The sequence below is a fragment of the Tinamus guttatus genome, unplaced genomic scaffold (genome assembly GCF_059628265.1).
Source record: "Tinamus guttatus ecotype Peru unplaced genomic scaffold, ASM5962826v1 Tinamus_guttatus_pri_ptg000150l, whole genome shotgun sequence".
Classification (NCBI taxonomy): Eukaryota; Metazoa; Chordata; class Aves; order Tinamiformes; family Tinamidae; genus Tinamus; species Tinamus guttatus.
Window position 1 is genome coordinate 13,986,884 of NW_028288684.1, and position 18,073 is coordinate 14,004,956.

An 18,073-nucleotide genomic window follows, 5' to 3' on the forward strand; every position below is an offset into this window, starting at 1 on the left:
TATAGGCTCTACAGATGTGTAGAAAGCTGTTCATGGTATATTTAAACACTATAACCCTTTGGGACTCTGTTACAAAACTGAACTAGTGATTAAGTGGAAAATTTATCTCATTGTAATTTTTGCTTCAAGGTCAGGGCAATGTTGATGTACAAATAATAATATCAGAGAGCAAAACTCTATCCCAAGTACTAGCTAACACTTAACTCACAAAAAGTGAAAGTGTTTTTTTTTTTTTTTTTTTTTGAGACCTAATTGGACAAACTGTACTTTATGGGAAGTACAGTTTCCATAAGAATTTTCACTTCTTTACAAGGAGAGATGTGGGTGAAAGAAAAGTAGTGAAATAAGAACAACCAGCAATTACACAACTGGAAGTCTGACCATTACTTCAACCAAACTTCTTGATAAATTTTATGGGACTCAATTTTGTATAGCCAATTATGGTGATAGTGTGACCCTCTACATTCTGTAGTGAAATGCTGTGCATAAGGAGAATTGCAAAATTAAACAAAAGTACTTTTTCACAGTTTAAGAATGGAGACCAAATAAATAAATAAATTGCTTTGTTTGGAAAGATAATGAAATGGAACACTATAGAAACCTTTTTAGCTCTGAGATTGGCTGGAGAGCTCTAAAAAAGACCTCTTGTTTCCCAGCTCTGCAAGAATTTCCAAAACACTTCTGTGAGAACTTCCAATCTTCCACTTCCACTTCCAATCACTTCTGTGAGAACAAAATATTTTCAACATGAGAAGGGAAAATATAAAAATCTGTACTGATACATGGTTGTATGTATTCGTATTTCTGACTTTTAAAATATTTATTTTTCATCAAATTGGGAAACATTAATTTTTTAAATTGATAATGTAAAGCATGACAGTTGAGTGGCTAAGATTACATTAATTCTAGTGCGTTAGTGTACGTTGTCTGCATTTAGTGAGGTGAATCCCACCCTTGATACCAAGATAGTAGGTTTTTAGAAACCAAATTATTATCTGCTAAAAATGCATTAAAATTTGATGCTGGCTACCACCTTAAGCTGCGCATTTATTTATTTCCCCAAAATGATAATGAGGAAATTGAGATGGTTCTTTAGAAGCTGTTGAAGCAAAGTCTTCAGAATGTGGTGTTCTTGTGTTATAGTCTGGCAATACGTGCCGTGATACATGGCTCCACTTCAGAGTTCTCCTGATTATGCTTAGTCACAACTCGGGTGCCTTTCACAAGTGGCTGTTGGTTAATATTGGTTGATGTCTAAGCGCATTTCAACAGCTGAAGTCTTTAGTAGTTCAAATACAGTAAGAATTACATGCAGACATTTGGATCCAGGAACATATTACTCTATCGCTGTCCAATAATTGGCTTCTTCCATCATTCTCAAAGACTATTTAATGTGAGAATTGTTGCACCAAACCATAGGCATCTTTGGACTATTTGCCTCAGGCTTCTTTTGGAAACAAATAAGCTATTTAAGGACCAACGTTTAGGCATGTGCTCAACAATAAGATCCTAAGTGTCCTGAGGTGTCTGTTTTTCTTACCAGGAAGGGTGTGTGTATGTTACTTGTTCTGTATGTCCACACTGTAGAATCTAGCTAGTCAAATGATCCTCTCCTGGCTGTTTTTCAACAACCTGTCGTCAGTTGTGTGTTTCAATCAATGGAAAACGTTTTTCTTTTTCTTTTTCTTTTTTTTTTTTTTTAAATTTTCTGCTACTAATGCTTTTATTTTCCTACTATTAATACTTGTGGAGTGAGTCTCCCAGTCCTACTGGTTCAGTTGTAGGACAGAAAAACACTGGCAAGTAAAAGAATAAGGAAAAAATACTCATGAAAAGCTTCATCATGGCAATGTGTCATAATATTTTCACTGAACAGGAAGTACACTATCAGAAATGCAGATTGCATATAAATGCAATCCTTCTTGTAATGGTGTAAGGATATAACAATTGAGACTAGGAAGAATAATAAAAGATTAGAATCACAGTATGATTGTGGTTGGAGAAGACCATTGACTCCAACTTTAAACCCTTCGCCATGCCTGCTAAACCATGTCCTTAAGTGCCTCATCTACACGTTTTTTTGAATGCTGCCGAGGATATTGACACCATCACTTCCCTGGGCAGCCTGTTCCAATGCTTCACCACTCTTTCCGTGTAGAAATTCTTCCTAATGTTCAACCTGAACCTACCCTGGTGCAACTTGAGGCCGTTTCCTCTTGTCTTATCGGTAATTATTCTGGAGAAGATATTGACCCCTGCCACACTGCAGCCTCATTTCAGGTAGTTGTAGAGAGCGATAAGGCCTCCCCTGAGTCTCCTCTTCTCCAGAGTAAATAACCCTGGCTCCCTCAGCTGCTCCTCATGAGGTCTGTGCTCCAGCCCCTTTACCAGCTTTGTTACCCTTTTTTGGACACACTCTTTGAATTATGTATGCCTTTAAAATACTTGCAGTACTTAAGAGGATTTTATGGTCATAGAAGCATGCAATGATCCATATTTTATATGAGATAGATCCCTCGCTGACAAAAAGTTGCCAGTTTAATCATTTTTTCATATTTCTTTTAGTGATATAGTTAATTAAAAATTGTGACCAAGCAGGTATGCAGTGCCATAAAAGAGCTGAAAATACTAATTTTTTGAAGTCATCATCTCTTTCTGAAAGGCACTTTTTGCTTAATTTTCCATTTTTCTTTGTTTTTTGGTTTTTTTTTTCCTGTAATAGGGCTATGTTAAATTAATTAACAAATATCTTATTTCATTTTATTTTTCCATACAATCTTTTGTTTATGTTATTTCAGAAATTATAGTTTAATTATCCTACAAACGTCATGAGTTTTGATCAATTTATTCTGCAAGTCGTTGGAAGGTAATTCATGAATGCAGCAAACATTTATGAGAATTTTCTTCATATTCATATTCCTATAGATTTTTTTATTTTTTTTTATGGAATTGCTCATGCTTCTTCTTGGCATGGCATGTTCAATATGATGAGATGCATAACATTGTGTATCATACTTGTTACATTCACAAAAATAGTGATGGTTCTAGATAGTTCTAGATAGACAGTTCGAGATACGAAGTACCTACTCCTCATAAACATGAATACCTGCTGTTTTACTAGCTTCCTCAGCACTTCGTTTTCCTCTCTCCGGTATTTTTTGCCATATGATTATGTTTTTTGCCTTGTAAATTTTATATTACTTTTTTTTTCCCCCCACCTACCATTTTCTCTATTTTCTCCATCATCTGCTATATTGGATATAAGTACTCCGTTGTTTTGCTCTTATGGCAGACATACTCTGCTTAGGCTAAAGCAATGCATAGACTCAACAGCTTACCACAAAAGAAATTAGAAGGCACAACCACGCACACAACCGCTCAAACTAAACCTACCTCCCTACAAAACTTACCACCCTATTTCCCTGTTTACATGGCCTTCATGTGGTCTTTTGCAATTAACTACAATAAGCCATCAGAATGCCATAATGCAGAGATAGTAACTTATTAGTCTAACAGACTTTTAAAACTGTTGGTGCCTCTCAAAACACAGTTTTTATAGCTAATAAAGGCAAAGAAAGAGCTCAAGGGAAAGCTGCATATAATCGTGAGAAAGACATGCTCAAAGTGTTTTGTTTGCTGGTCTGCTGCCAGAAGCAAGAAAGACTTTTGTTTTGGAATTACTTTTGGTAATGTTTCCTGCAATAAAGGTACACAAAATTAGAAGTAATAGGAGAAAATAAAAGGTGATTTAGTAATGACTGGTTGATTTACTGTGTTTATAAATTCTTTTTGAATGTCAGACAGTGCTTGAGACAAGTTTTTTTATTTCCCTGTCATATCGGTAAGGAAAAGACAAAAACAAAACAAAACAAAATGGACAAATTCTTAAAAGTATGGTTAAGAAGCAAATTAATTATCTTACAAAACCCTAAAAGCGTAGAAATAAACACATTGCTTTTCAAACAGCTAAGTTATTCTCTTTTTGTTAGAACATTCCTCTTTATCCTGCACTTTTTCAGAAGATTCATTTTCAGTATGTTTTTTGATGTGTAGGAAAGATATTGGAGAACAGTTGCTCATTTTACGATATGCAGAGAGCAGACTAAAATTTTGTTATAAACAAACTGATTAACAGCGGTTGAGTAAAATAATGATCTTGGACTCAGATGGCTAACTCTGGGTAATACTGACCTAAAAATGAATAGAAGTTTGAAAGCTGTGCTATTGAGGTGTGTTTTATTTGAAGGTCCATATTGACAGGAAGCATCCAGGATGTGATACTTCTTGTGGAATATCCTTACTATGTCAACCCATTTTAATTTTTAAATATTTTCATGATTTCATGCTGGCTACCAGTAAGTAACTGAAAATATGGAAGTGAATAGAGTATGATGTGCACAAACAAGGATAAACTGCAGAGGATAAATTTATACATAATTTGAAAGATTATGTAAAGAGTCGGGTTATTTTCTTTTACCGAGAGTTAGGTTTACTTATCCAAAATTCAAATAAACCATAGAGGTGATCAAATCATCGTAAAGTATAGAAGTATATTTTCTTATTCTCTTCAAGTGAAATTTGGAAATTTTGTTGAAGTTTGTCATCCAAAGGATGTTAGAACATCAACTAAATTTTATCTTTTAGCTCTGCTGAAAGCTTTTTTCAAAGATTCATTTTTCAATACAGAGCAGACAAATCCTGATTTCGAGATAAGCACTGTGCAGGTTCTAGTTTTGGCTTTTTTTAATTAAAGATAACTTTTATTTTTTAAACTATGGTAAAAACACTACAACATCTAGAAAAATCACATGAACTTTATGTTACAGAAATGAAGCATTTCTTGTAATTAGGTCTTCTATTTTTGTCTCTCTTATAGCAGATGTCTGTAGCAAATTTGCTATACAAAACATGATTCTTAGTAACTTTTCATTGTAGATTATAATAGTTTTTTGTTCACTGAAATTAACACTAGTTTGGCCTGAGTTAGACTGCTGCTTCTTTTTGGAAGCTACTTTTCAAGAAATTTATAGTATGTATTGTGGAATATGTGAACAATCAGAAGTCTAGAAAGCATGTAAATTATGTAAAAACATTGAATAAGTTGCATTTGTTTAGTGTAGAGGACGGGAGATTGATAGATAGACCGATAGCCCTGTAATATGCTGCTACAAGGAAGAAGTGAGTAGTGTGGCAGACAGGACAAGAAATAATGAATTAAATTTAAAGCAAAGATTTAGATCATCCTTTTAAAAAGGTAAAGAAGGATATTGAAATACAGGCAATTCTGACGTGCTTACTCAAGCTAGTGCCAACCTCTTCCTAAGTCTTTGGGTCCTTCAGAATTCAGCAATAAACTGAAGTTGCCAAACTTGTGATTGCTACGATCCTACCTAAATAAAAAAGCTACTGCCTTCTGTTTGCCTTCATTGGCTGTGTTGATATGTGGGTAGGTCTAGTGAAATGCTGGTTTTCCGTCAGAGGTTATTTATTCTGCCAGAGGGGCTCTTTTATGCATTGCTTCGTCTACCTTATTCCTTTTTTTTTTTTTTTTAATATGAAACTCCTCATCAATCAAAGCAAAATTAGCTTAGTTACTTTAAAAGCAGGGACAATAACTAACTCACATGGAAAAGAAATATGGTTGAAAAATATAAGTCTATATAAGTTCATATTGTTTGCAGTTATTTTGACTTATATATATTGTGAATATGCCTATTAAGAATGCCAAATAAATTACTATATTTAAATAGTGGCGATTGTTTAAAAGTTATCATAAAAATGAAGGACACATTTAATGGGTGTGGTACATTTTGATTTAAATCCTCTTTTATTTTTAGATCGTTTATACAGAGAAGTTATTCTGTCATGTTATAAAACATACTAATCTTGCATTCTTTTCCTTCTAGGACAGCACAACTACTTATGTGCTGGAAGAAATGACTGTATAGTTGATAAAATTCGTAGGAAGAACTGTCCAGCATGTCGCTTGAGGAAGTGCTGTCAAGCTGGTATGGTCCTGGGAGGTGAGATAATTTTGAAGTCTGATTCAGAAAAAAAATCAGTAAATAAAATTATCTTCAGTGTATTTGGATATTAATTTGATATTCTAAAGTAAAAAAGACATCAAAATGTTATTTTTTAAAAGGATTGCTAATTTTTAAAAATAATTTCAAATTCTTCTTTGTAATTTCTTAAAGTCTAGAAATTCTAAGACAAAAACATATAATTGTAGGAATCTGTCTCCTAAAATGTATCCTTGATATAGGGTAGGAATTATGTCTTTGATGTGCATTTATTAATAATTTTGAATCAGAGAATTTGATTTAGAAAAAAAAACATGCAAATTGGAATTGACACAAAAACCAGGAATCAGTACTTCCTTATTTCTCTTTTTTTGTTGTTGCCCCTCTCCATCATTGCTTTGAGCAGATGTCAGGAAAATTATATCCTACTATATCACAAAAGAGGGCCAGGTTTTCCTGGATACAACATTTTCCTGTTGTATCTTGCTGAAACAGATTTTACTTTGAAGAACACTCGGCTATTTTATGTAACATTATATCTGTTGTACGCTATATATGTGCTATATCTTAGAGATTCCACGGGGGGAAAGCCAATGGTATAAGATCAAGTATTCACATATTCACATGGCAAGTTTTTCTCTGCTTATATAAAGGAATGATTTTTTTTACATTGATCATGAGAACTTTAGCAATATAAAGTTTTGACCCAGCACACCTCTTTAAAATGTGTGCCTAACACTATTTACAAATGGCTATGTGAAGATGATAGAAATAATGAATTTATTTACAAAGGAAATGAAAAAAAAATGCAAACTCATTCTGGTATCATTTATTTTAATGCATTAAGCACCTACCTCTCTCTGTATATTCACATTCTTGCCTGTCCCTTCAGGAAGAACTGTCATTATATACTGTTGCTAATTTCATTATCTTGCTAGTTTAAGTCCATTCATAAATTAAAACATGTTTATGGCTTTCAGACTGCCATTTTAATTTCATAGACGTGTACACTTTCAGGCTCTGTTAATTGTATGGCTGGCCATACACACGTGGCCATTGTGTCATTCTTATATTTTATACTTTTCTTGGTGATGTAAATCAGTAGTTGCCCATCAGTGAACTGCTGCAGCTGCTGGCTCTCTGTATTTCATCTCAGTAAGAGACAGTGCTGCAGGCTCAGGGGACAGCCAGTGTACTGAGAGAAGAGAGAAGCAGGGCTGCAATTTGGGCTGTGATTTGTTTTGTAGCCCCTCACCATCCTAGACCCTCAGCACTACCTCTCCTCTAAGTCCTATTCTCCAGACAGCATCTGTTCTCCCCACAGCACTGGAGGCAGACAGTGAGGAAAACCACTAATCTATCTGGTATTACTCTCTCCCTCCTTGCTGCACCTTGGTCTGTCAGTCCTTCCTCTCATTAACAAAAATGGGGATGGAAGCGAGCTGACAGGCTGGTTGGTGGCATTGGACTGGAAGGAGGAGAGGTGAAAGGGAGGAAACGTCCTTTGGATCTTTAGCACTGTGCTTCCCGGGCAGGTAGTGATGTTCTAGAGCTCAGGTAAGAATGGAGGGAAGAAACAGTGCTGCAAAGAGCAGACTTTTCCCCTGGAACCTGCAGGATTGTTTTCCAGAGGATGGAATGCTCCCTCATGTTTGGAAGGGAAGAAAGCAAAAAGGACAGAGTGGACTGTGGAAAGTATGTGGTAAGAATGGAGACTCAGGAAAGGAAGAGGCAGCAGGCATAAAGCCTAGTTTCATAAGGTTTGGGGACAACTGCGTGAATTACATCAGATTTATTACAGCAGATTAATTAATTTATTCCTGTCTGTAAGTTTTATGCATCAAAAGTCTGGTGCTGATCATGACTTCAATTTTAATTGAAGACAAGTTAAAGTGTTAAACTTAAGTGTTAACTTAAAGACAAGTGTTTTAACATGATAGGCAGACACGGAGAGGAGTATATGGTGAATCACTGGCATCATCTACTCCTTTCAATGTTTTTCTGCATTGTAATTCTACATAGAAAAACTTTTGACTTTTTTTTTCTGTATTTTGTATATGTTTCTGGATACTAGTTTAAAAATATTTTTTTTCTTTTCTTAGTAATTCTGAACATGTAGATTTTGCTCTGGAAGTAGGTGCCTAAAATGGAAAAAAAATGGACGCTTTTGCTAGCTATATTAACAGCGTAGTATGTGGATATGTTATGTCCTCATATTTGAACCCAAAACCTGAGGAAAAAGTTCTGCAACACTAACTTGTTTACTATCATTTGTGAAAAGAATAAGAACTTCCTGTTTCTCTCTGAATCTTTTCTTTTCCTCAGGTAGTACTAGGAATATGCAAATAATTTATTTGTATTTAGATAGTTTTTTGTAGTTTTAGATAGTTTAGATAGTGTTTTAGATTGTTTTTGTGGATTAGACGGTTATACCTAGCCAGTTATTATTTCTAGTAACATCTTCATATTAATCCTTCAAAAGTCTCCAAATAGGGATCTCCCTCTAAGTACATGTGAAATTTCCTCAGGAAATAGGATTTTCTTGCAGAAATTTCAAGTGTATGAACCAACATTATTTTGTAATGGCAGTGAATGGCAGACTGAGACCTATAGTGAAATTGAAGTATGTTAGCAGTTAACCTGTTTTTAGAAAATATTTTTTTAAGAATAAGAAATGTGTGCAGTTTAATGAACAGATTAAAACATTGCACGTATATTTATAAAAATTTGTTGAGGCATTTCTATCTCATGCACATATCTGAGGAAAAGATTTTCTCTCTGGCATGTGTACTGCTATCGCTCATGCAGATCCAATACAATTGGACGTCACATTTCACAAAGACTTTCTGTGATCCAGTGAGCAAAAGTCTTCTTGTAAGGCAATCATATTCTCTACCAAGACTCCAACCACTGCTTCATCTTTTGTAAACAAGGTTCCTGTTAGCAGTGATTTGCATATGAGATCAGGAGAATCAGCTGAAGAGGAGAATATCCAACTTAGGAGTTTAAATAGGGACTCTACTAAGAGAAAAATATTTTTTAACATTTATGGAAAAGGTTTTAGATCTTTTCCAAAGAGGATCTTTCCATAGGTCCCAGAGAGCTTTCTGACTTTTGACCCTCTAGATAGCTATGGGACTCTCTGGGCAAAAATCAAGGTTGCAGGGGCTCAGGTGCTGTTCTTATCCATCCCTCCAATCTTTCCAGTAAAGAAAAAAGGCCAAGATGGCAGAAGATGCGTATGTCATAGCAACATCTGTCTGCGTACCTGGTGTACCTGGCGTTGGGCTGCAGTGACTGGAGCACTGACATGGATTGGCACAAGCTTCATAGGCAGGATAGGCAAGGAGGAAGATGGGAGAGTTGCATTTCTCAGCTTTTTTAACTGCCTAGACCTTCAATAGGAAGCTAGAGGGATATATGCTGAAAGCCTCTGGATCACAGTCAAACAGAAGAGTAAATACATGTTACGCTGTGGTGGAGGGAGTCAGTCTTGTTCAGGCGTTCCATGAATATGCTAGACTATGCTGGTGACAATTTTCACAGAGAAATGTCAGATCAGGCACCCAAGGATAACTGTTCTTCACCGGCTGCTCACAAACAGGAAACAAGTGGTGGAGAACGCAGTCACAGCTGGCTGCTGGGGTGACAGCAACCATGACGTGGCTGAGCTCAGATGGACAGGAAACCCGGGAAGGTCAGCAGCAGAGTTAGGGCTCTGGAGTTCAGGAGAACAGCCTGCAGCTTGTTTAGCAAATTGCTGGGCAGAAACCTTTGGGAAGCTGCCATGAAAGGAAAGGTATCCAGGAGAACTGGTTCATTTTTATAGTAAATTTACTGAGATCAAGAAAAGACCACCCATTGTTTAGGACTCGCATAAGAGAAAGGTTCAGGACTAAGATAAGTTCAGGACTGCACTTAATACTAACTGCACAAATTAATCCATCCCCTTCCTACTCTTCTACATAACAGGCTTTTAGAAAATTTAAATTAATTTTCCAAGTAGTGATTTCTGGGAGTGTCGAAGGGTTTATGAAAAGATATATTACTTCTGCTTTGTTCCTTTAGTTTGTATACACCCTCCTTGGGTGTACACAGCTTGTTCTACTACACAAAATGTAAGAGCATAGTGACCTTAAAGTCAGAGCCATAGTGTTCTGTCAAGAATAATAAATCATTGACATATTTCACCTGATTACAGAGTATGATGAGGAAGGTGAGATTTTAGACTTTTAGTAGAAACCCAACCATTCTAACATGAAATGTCGGCTGTCTACAATGTCTTATTGGCAGTGCGAGTCTGTGTATATAACTAAAAAATGCTTAAATACACGATTTATTTATCAAAGAGAAAATCATAATATATTTGATAATTAGATGAAGTAGATTTTTTTATTTTTTACAGATGTGTGTTTTCTAGGTACACATAGTACAAAAATGCTATATTACTTGCTATTTATAGCAAATTGTATGTAGGAGAACTGTGAGTTCCAAGAAACTGCTTGAAGTTGGCTATCTCTGTCAAAATAAATTAATGAAAAGGGTACAAAGAAAGACCCTGCTATCCAAATGTGCGCAGGCTGGTGTTACAGTGAATAGTTGCTAGATTGATTAGTATTTTTTACCCACTATATAACAAAGTTGAGACATTTGTTTATCTTCGAACAAGAATTTATCTGAATATTTATGCAAGCTACAACTAAAAAGCTAAGCTATCGATAAATCTGCTGTTTTCCTTATATCCTTAAGAGTTCATGGTCACTTTGGGGTAGATGGGAAAGTTTAATGTGAATTGTTAGCAATCATCTCTCCATTGGATAGGCTGAAATTATTATTTATGTACTATAAAATATCAAAAGGTGTTCTCCATGCTCAGTTTTCCTTCATGCCTAAACAATATTTATTGGGTACTTTCTAGCATTTTTAGGACTATGAATAGTTTTGTTCTGACAGAAATTGCCCTTGGTATCTAATAATCTTTTTTCTTTCTTTGGTTCAGATACAATCTAAGGTATCTGTTTATATCTGGTTCTTTACGAAGGAATCCCTAGTCAGGAATGCTCTCGTGCTTACTAATATGTTAATCCTTGGCAGAAAGAGGTAAATTGTGCCCAAGATTGTCAGGGCACGGAAGCTGAGCCTCATTGAACACCCAGTTGAGTCACTGGAAGTGAGACCTCCGGCTTTATTGTCATTGAGGAGCCCATCCCACGCATTTATACTCCCAGAAAAATGTGTGGATTGAAATTGTGTTCAGGGTACTCCTTTGGGATTTTAGGTACAGTTCCATCAGGTTTTGCAGCTTTTGCACATCTTTTTTTTTGCATGTGAAATGCTCAATGTATGGGTATTTATGATAGGATTCTTTAAAGAATTTGAAAAAGAAAGCCAATTTTAGCATCTTAAATTGCATTCATCTGCTCAACCCCGTCTAGGGGTTAAATCTTTGAACTCAAAGACGTGAGGATTGATTCTGCTTTCAGTTGTGCCAATGAACATCAAGAGTAAGTAATTTAAATAACCAAATTATCTGTGTGTAAAATATTTGAAAATAAGTGAATGAATCTTTCCATGTTTTGTGTATTAATCTTGCTTGATGCTTTATTACTGATGTATTAACAAATGCTTTCAATGGGTCATTTTAATTTTCCCAAGGATGTATCCTACATCTTCCTAAATGACGACACTGAATTTCCATAAAATTTGATATCCTCTCTTATATGGCAGCCTTTGAGGAAAATAAGTAGGCAACTTCCTCAGTTAAACCATAAACCTTTTATTTTCCTGTGTTTCTTATGTTTTCCTTCTTTTTAAGGAGGAAAGTAATAAATAAGACTGACTTGGCTAGCATCTCTAGAGTCCTTCTAAAGTCTAAGATCAGAAACAAGCTTTGTACAGGAGTCAGAGCAGGTGCCTGGATTTAGGCGAGCCTCTCTGCTCGTCAGGAGTGCCCTGAAGCCGGCCGCGTGCACCGGCTGCGTTCTGACCGAGCAGCGAGGCTTTAAAGGAAAAGAAAAAGGGAGGCAGCATGAAATGGAGATATATTTGTGTCTCCTTCCCTGCCTAATCTCAGCTCAGAAAGAAATGTACCATCTAATTTAAAGGTTTCAAAAGATAATTTACTAGGTCTGATACAAGCTGACATTTAATTCAAACACGTAAAGATACATTAATATCTTTGTTCCCTTAATCTCATGTATTTTGCAGTGTTTTTTGCATGTTGGCATTTTAAAATGCAGTTTCTCAATGGTTCAGCAGTTTCATAGGGGCGGATTTTCTTCACATTTAGTGAGATGTTTTGCTTCTCTGTCTTTTTCTACTATTGATGAATTTTGCAAAAACTCTTAGGACAGTAGAAATACTCATATGATTTCTGAGTTTTCTTACAACAGAACCTTCTCCTTCCTCATTGTTTACTTTAAGGATGAAACATGTAAGATTTTTTATTCTCTTAGGCAGAAGGACTTAATCTTTGTCTCCTGTCACACTTCATCTTTCCTGTTATTGTCCCAGGTCATACAAATCAGACCATATATATCAGCATTTTTGTATTTTTGTTGCACTTTTGTTTGTTCTGACACCCCCCCCCCCTTTTTTTTTTACTCAGCAAAACAACTTTGGTGGAGTTGAGACCTGAATGATTTAACTAGGGTTTTCATCACCTTTGAAGGTTTACTTGAAGTGAAAGTGTTGCACTCAGCCACCTCTACATGGATTGATCTTTTTATTGAAATATTTAGTGTGGTAATCTGTTCCTGAGGCTTGCTGTCCAGAAGCCCTGAAGACTCAAATTCCTTTTTGCTCTAGAATGTTTCCATGAAAGAAAGTTGAAGAATTACTACCTACAGCTTTGGATATTTGCATAGCTGTACTTGACATAGTATTTGTGCTTATCTAGGGAGGCAGTTCAGCTATTATCTTTTAGTAAGTGTTCTTCAAATCGCTGCAGCATAGAAATATAAATTACAATTACAGAAAAAGTAAAATTATTCTCTAGAAACTGAAGAAATCTTCAAGTGTTGACATGTGATTTCATAACATTTGTTGAGTTTTTACTTATCATTTAATTATATTTTTTGTGGTAAACAAGAAGTGCAATATTACAAATCATCAAACAGAATTTAGCTATGAGATTGAAATGCCTTTTCAGAAGTGGGAAGAAAGAGATTGCTACATGTAATAGTTATTTTACTTGCATTTTTTTCCCGAATATTAGAGAAAAAAAAATGAAATGGTGTCATTAAATAACATTGACCAGAAACTGAGCTGTAGAGCTATTTGGCTCAACTGTCAGCATATTATAGAGCAGTGGGAACTGAACCAGAAAACACTTTATCAGGTTACTGTAACCCAGAATTCATGGCAATAATTTTAATGGGTGGATTAATTCATCTCTCAAGGCAGGAAGGAGGATATGGAGGGAGTAACTTAAGAATTTTCCAGCTTTTTAAAAAATTATGTAAGTTGTGAAACAAAAAATAGAAAACATGTAGAAGCCAACTGTAGTTTCTTTCTACAGAATGAAAGTTTTATCTCTCTGGTTAATTTTTAACAGGTCAACAATTTTCTTTTTCAGGACGAAAATTTAAAAAGTTTAACAAAATTAAGGTTGTGAGAACATTAGATGTCGCACTCCAGCAGCCAGCAGCCCTTCAGGATGAAAGCCAGTCTCTAACCCAGAGGCCATCCTTTTCTCCAAATCAAGAAATACAGTTTGTTCCCCCAATGATGAGTGTTTTACGAGGTATAGAGCCAGAAGTTGTCTATGCCGGTTATGACAATACGAAGCCTGAAACACCAAGTTCCTTGCTGACCAGTCTAAATCATCTTTGTGAGAGGCAACTTCTTTGTGTGGTCAAGTGGTCTAAACTGCTACCAGGTAATAACACTTCTTATATGTAGATAATTCTATTTAAGCAAATATGTCATAGGATGAGCAGTCAAAAAAGTACACTGTTTTTCTGTTGTCTGCATATTACTTAATTCTTAACAAATTGCATAAGGACTTAGCAGATGATTTATGCAATAAAATGCACTATAAAATATATTTTAATAATACATGCTTCTTAAAGGAAAACTTTAGACATTAAAAAGACATTAAAAAGAAAACAGCCAAAATATTCCTGTATCTGGCCATTATAATAGCCTTTCCATTTTACCCCCTTCTAATCTGCTATTCATTCTTTTGTAATGGGAATATTTAGACTTCTGAATGTTCTCTGTTCTTATTCCAGCTTAAATGAATTTTAAAGACAACAGAGAAAAATTATAATAAAAAATAATGGTTAGGAATAAGCACCACACAAATAGACTGCTATCCAAACATAACTGAATGGTGAAGATCCAGAGCTGGCTCACAAAAAAAAAAAAAAAAAGAAAAAAAAAAAAGAAAAAACAAGTCATGTTATGTGTCTACGTGCTCTGCATGCTCATAGGAACTTAATCCTGGGATCTGTAAAAGCCAGTATGTTAAGCTGGAAAGCCTGGAAATATGGTTTCATGTGAGCACAAGTTGATATCTCACTGCTGCAGGAAGGGGTCTTGTTTGCTGCTCCTTGCTAGTGCAGCTTGCTCTTGTCTGACCTCTTAGTCGAACTGATTCATCTCATTAAGTGAGAACAAAACAAATCTTTTTTTTCCCCTCTGTAGTTTTCTGATGGCTTCATGAGCTGAATCGGCTTACTGAGGGGTAACATGAAGGCCAGAGGTGGCTTGAAAGAGGTAACAGGACTAGGTAATGGACCACTGCTTTCAGCAGCAGAGAGGTGTTAGATTGACTCTGCTGCATCATAACAGTCTTCAAAGTTATGGAAGAGCTAAAGGTTTTAAAGTAAAGTATGCATCTTCTTCCACTGTGATTCACAACTGAAAACACTTCTCTGTAGTTAAAATCAAGTTGTTCACAGGTGGATAGTTATTGTATTGCAACTTTGTCTCTTGTAAAGAACACTGAAATACGAGATTTATTAGATAAGAGTTGATTACAGTGATGATGTAATATTTTTACTAAAGACGAATGAGATTCATTCGTATTTCCTAAATATAAATATAATTTAGTCACCACTGACTGGTGGTGGCTAAAGTTAATTTTGGTTTGATCATTTCAAAATACTGGAAAAGAAAAAGAATGGGTTACATCTAGAATGAAGTGATCAGTTATTATATGAACTTCACAAGCTTCCTTGAGCTATGTCCTCAAAAACACTTGTTTTCCTAGTTACTCCCATTATTCTTCTTAACTACCCAAAGCTTTCTAGTTATACCCAGTTTTAGAGCTTATGTAAAAGTTGTGTTCTAAAGAACGCTACTCCTCTGTCTAAATAAGGACCATAACCTATTTTAACTTTTTATTTCATCTCCAGGGTTTCGGAATTTGCATATTGATGATCAGATAACCCTCATCCAGTATTCCTGGATGAGTCTAATGGTCTTTGCAATGGGATGGAGATCATACAAACATGTCAGTGGTCAGATGTTATATTTTGCACCAGATTTGATACTAAATGAGTAAGTAGACTCAATTGTTCCGTAATATAAATGTCATTCTGAACCCGTTTGTGTTAATGAGAATGTAACTTCATTGAGGTGACCAAACAGAGGAGTTCTAATAATGTTTTGCATTATCTATGACAAAAAAAAAAAAAAAGATAATGATGCTGTAACATGATTTACTTGAATTTATTTGACTTAGATGTTTCTGAGATCATGTTTAATAAATGGAAAAAACTCTATTTTGGACATTGTTTGGTGAGGTGCAAGTAGGCTACATATAGTCTAAAATACTCAGTTTTGACACTTTCTTATTAAACCATTTTTCTAAAGCATCCTTCTTGTTAGAAAATTGTACTAATTTAGCAAGAAGGAGTTTTAATATCAAGGATAACATTTTCAGATGATTTTAGTTTTTTTTTTTTTTGAGGAGGAGATTGTTGGTATAGATTATCCTTCACGATGCAGATAATCTTAATTTCTGTCTTTGTCAGTTTTTCAGTTCAGCAATTTAATATTACCAAAATTGTAATTTTGGATACTTTGGGCATAACACACAGGATCTTTTCATGAATAGTAAGGCGTTCAAGGCAAGCAAGGAAAAGTTTCTCTATATATTTATTTTTCCTTAATATCCTAAAAGAGACAGTATAAAGAGAGCTAAAAGTTAAGCAAACTTTCATATAGATCATGTCTGTATAAGGATTAAGGTCTTGAAGAAGACCTATGCACAGATATCCAAAATTTACAAACTTGTGTCATCTCAATTGAAAACAACATAAAATCTGTACTTAAAATCTGTATGCATCTGTCAGTGAAATCTGACATCTAAGTTTTTTTTTCCATCTGTGTTCTTTATACAAGATATTCAGTGCATTAGGCTGGTCCTTTGTCCCATATATATTAATGAAGTTGTACAACACTTTAAAGGGATGGGCCTGAGAAAACTTGTCACTGTATTCTCCTACTGTGCACCCAGCGACATCTCAATCTGTCTTCAGGCAGTACTAACACATCCTGGACTATTACCCTACGTGTGGACCACTGCTGCCACCTGGTGAAGAAGACTTTAAGTACTTTCTTCCAGAAAAGGGTTGAGATTTATGAGCACCGCTCACAAGCCCTCCAAGAGAACTTTTTGTTTGCAGCCCAAGTCTATCTACACTGAGAGAGAGGGATTGACCATACAGCCTTCTTTCCATTGGAGAACATCTCAGCAGTCCTCTTTGAAACATTAGAAACAGAGTTAGAAACAAAGAGTAATTGGTACCCTCAATCATATCTACTGACTGGTACACTCGGTCTTACAGCTACACTGTAAAATAGATAAGGAAACTGATAAACTTCAAAAATGCCTAGAAAAAGCAATTAATTTTTAGGTGGAGGTGATCTGACTTGTACATGGGTGTACAGGCACTTAGGCCAGAAGAGCAGGAGTGCACACCTAGAGGTGGAAGGAGATAAGGGAAATTTCTTCTGTTGTGGCACCTCATGCTTAAGGCGTTTTGAAATGGCCATGAAATCACAGTGCAAAATTTGTTTCACAGACAATATTTATTGAGAGAATTCATCCAGAAGTCATTTTTGTTGCTCTTTGAGAATGCTGTCCTTAGTAACAGTAACTTCGAACAGGAAAGCCAGGGCTGTTAGTTTGATGTGTTTTCATGAATTAATATTAAATCACTGCAAAGATTTTTTTTGTTACTTAGATGTCCCAGTTTCTGGATATATGTCTAAGAAGAAAATTTTAGTAATACCAAATGTGGAAAGCTAATATCACCCTTCTGAGATGCCTCTTACGAAAAGGGAATAGTAGGAAAGAATAAAAAAGGAGATTTAAATTAGACATGGAAATAACTATGTCCATGCATATCTAACAGATCAAAAGTTTATATTTAATTCATGTCAAAACTGATGCAACAGTTCAGATTTTGAAAAAGAAAAAAAAAGTTATAAAATAACAGCAGAGAAGAAAAAAAAACCTCAATACATTGAGAAGATTCTTTTAGACATAGAAAATATCTTATGATGTCTTTACTGGGAGTAATATCTGCAACCGGGTTGGAATCTTTCTCTGAATTTCTGAACATTAGAATTCCCTTTGTAAACAGAGACAAAGCTCCCTTTAGTGTCATGGGGCAAAATTTAATCTTGTCTTTGTTTTTCCATTCAGATGAGAATGCAGCTTTCTAAAATCAGCTCATGTTGTTGGCTCTTCAGGTTCAGTTTATAAACTATAGGATGCTGCTGTTGCAGTCATTTCAATTGAAAACCTTGGCCTTCCTGATAAATATACACAATAAAGTATATTATGAATAATAAAATCTCAAAGTGGAAAAAAAAGGGATCTAATTCTGCAAAAAAAAAAAAACATTTTACACATTGGCTGATATGATTTGTCCTGTTTACACACTTTCTTAAATAAGGCTATGTTAGAGTTCAAAATATGTAAAATATTTTTGTATATTTATATTTAATAATTATAAACTTTTTTAATGTTATAAAATGTTACAAAATAGTATCATTGCTGTTAGTGGTAAAATCTTATTTAGACTTTCAAT

At 35.1% G+C, this 18,073-nt stretch overlaps 1 protein-coding gene across 2 annotated transcripts in view; it reads left to right on the top strand.

The window, feature by feature from the left end:
• The window catches only part of PGR (progesterone receptor), a 29,291-nt gene that overhangs the window by 6,619 nt on the left and 4,599 nt on the right, over window positions 1–18,073 (top strand). For both annotated transcript variants that reach the window (XM_088522333.1, XM_088522334.1), the window contains 3 exons: window positions 5,907–6,023; window positions 13,600–13,902; window positions 15,386–15,530. In XM_088522333.1, coding sequence (XP_088378459.1) covers window positions 5,907–6,023; window positions 13,600–13,902; window positions 15,386–15,530 — 565 coding nt within the window. The remainder of the gene's footprint in view (window positions 1–5,906; window positions 6,024–13,599; window positions 13,903–15,385; window positions 15,531–18,073) is intronic.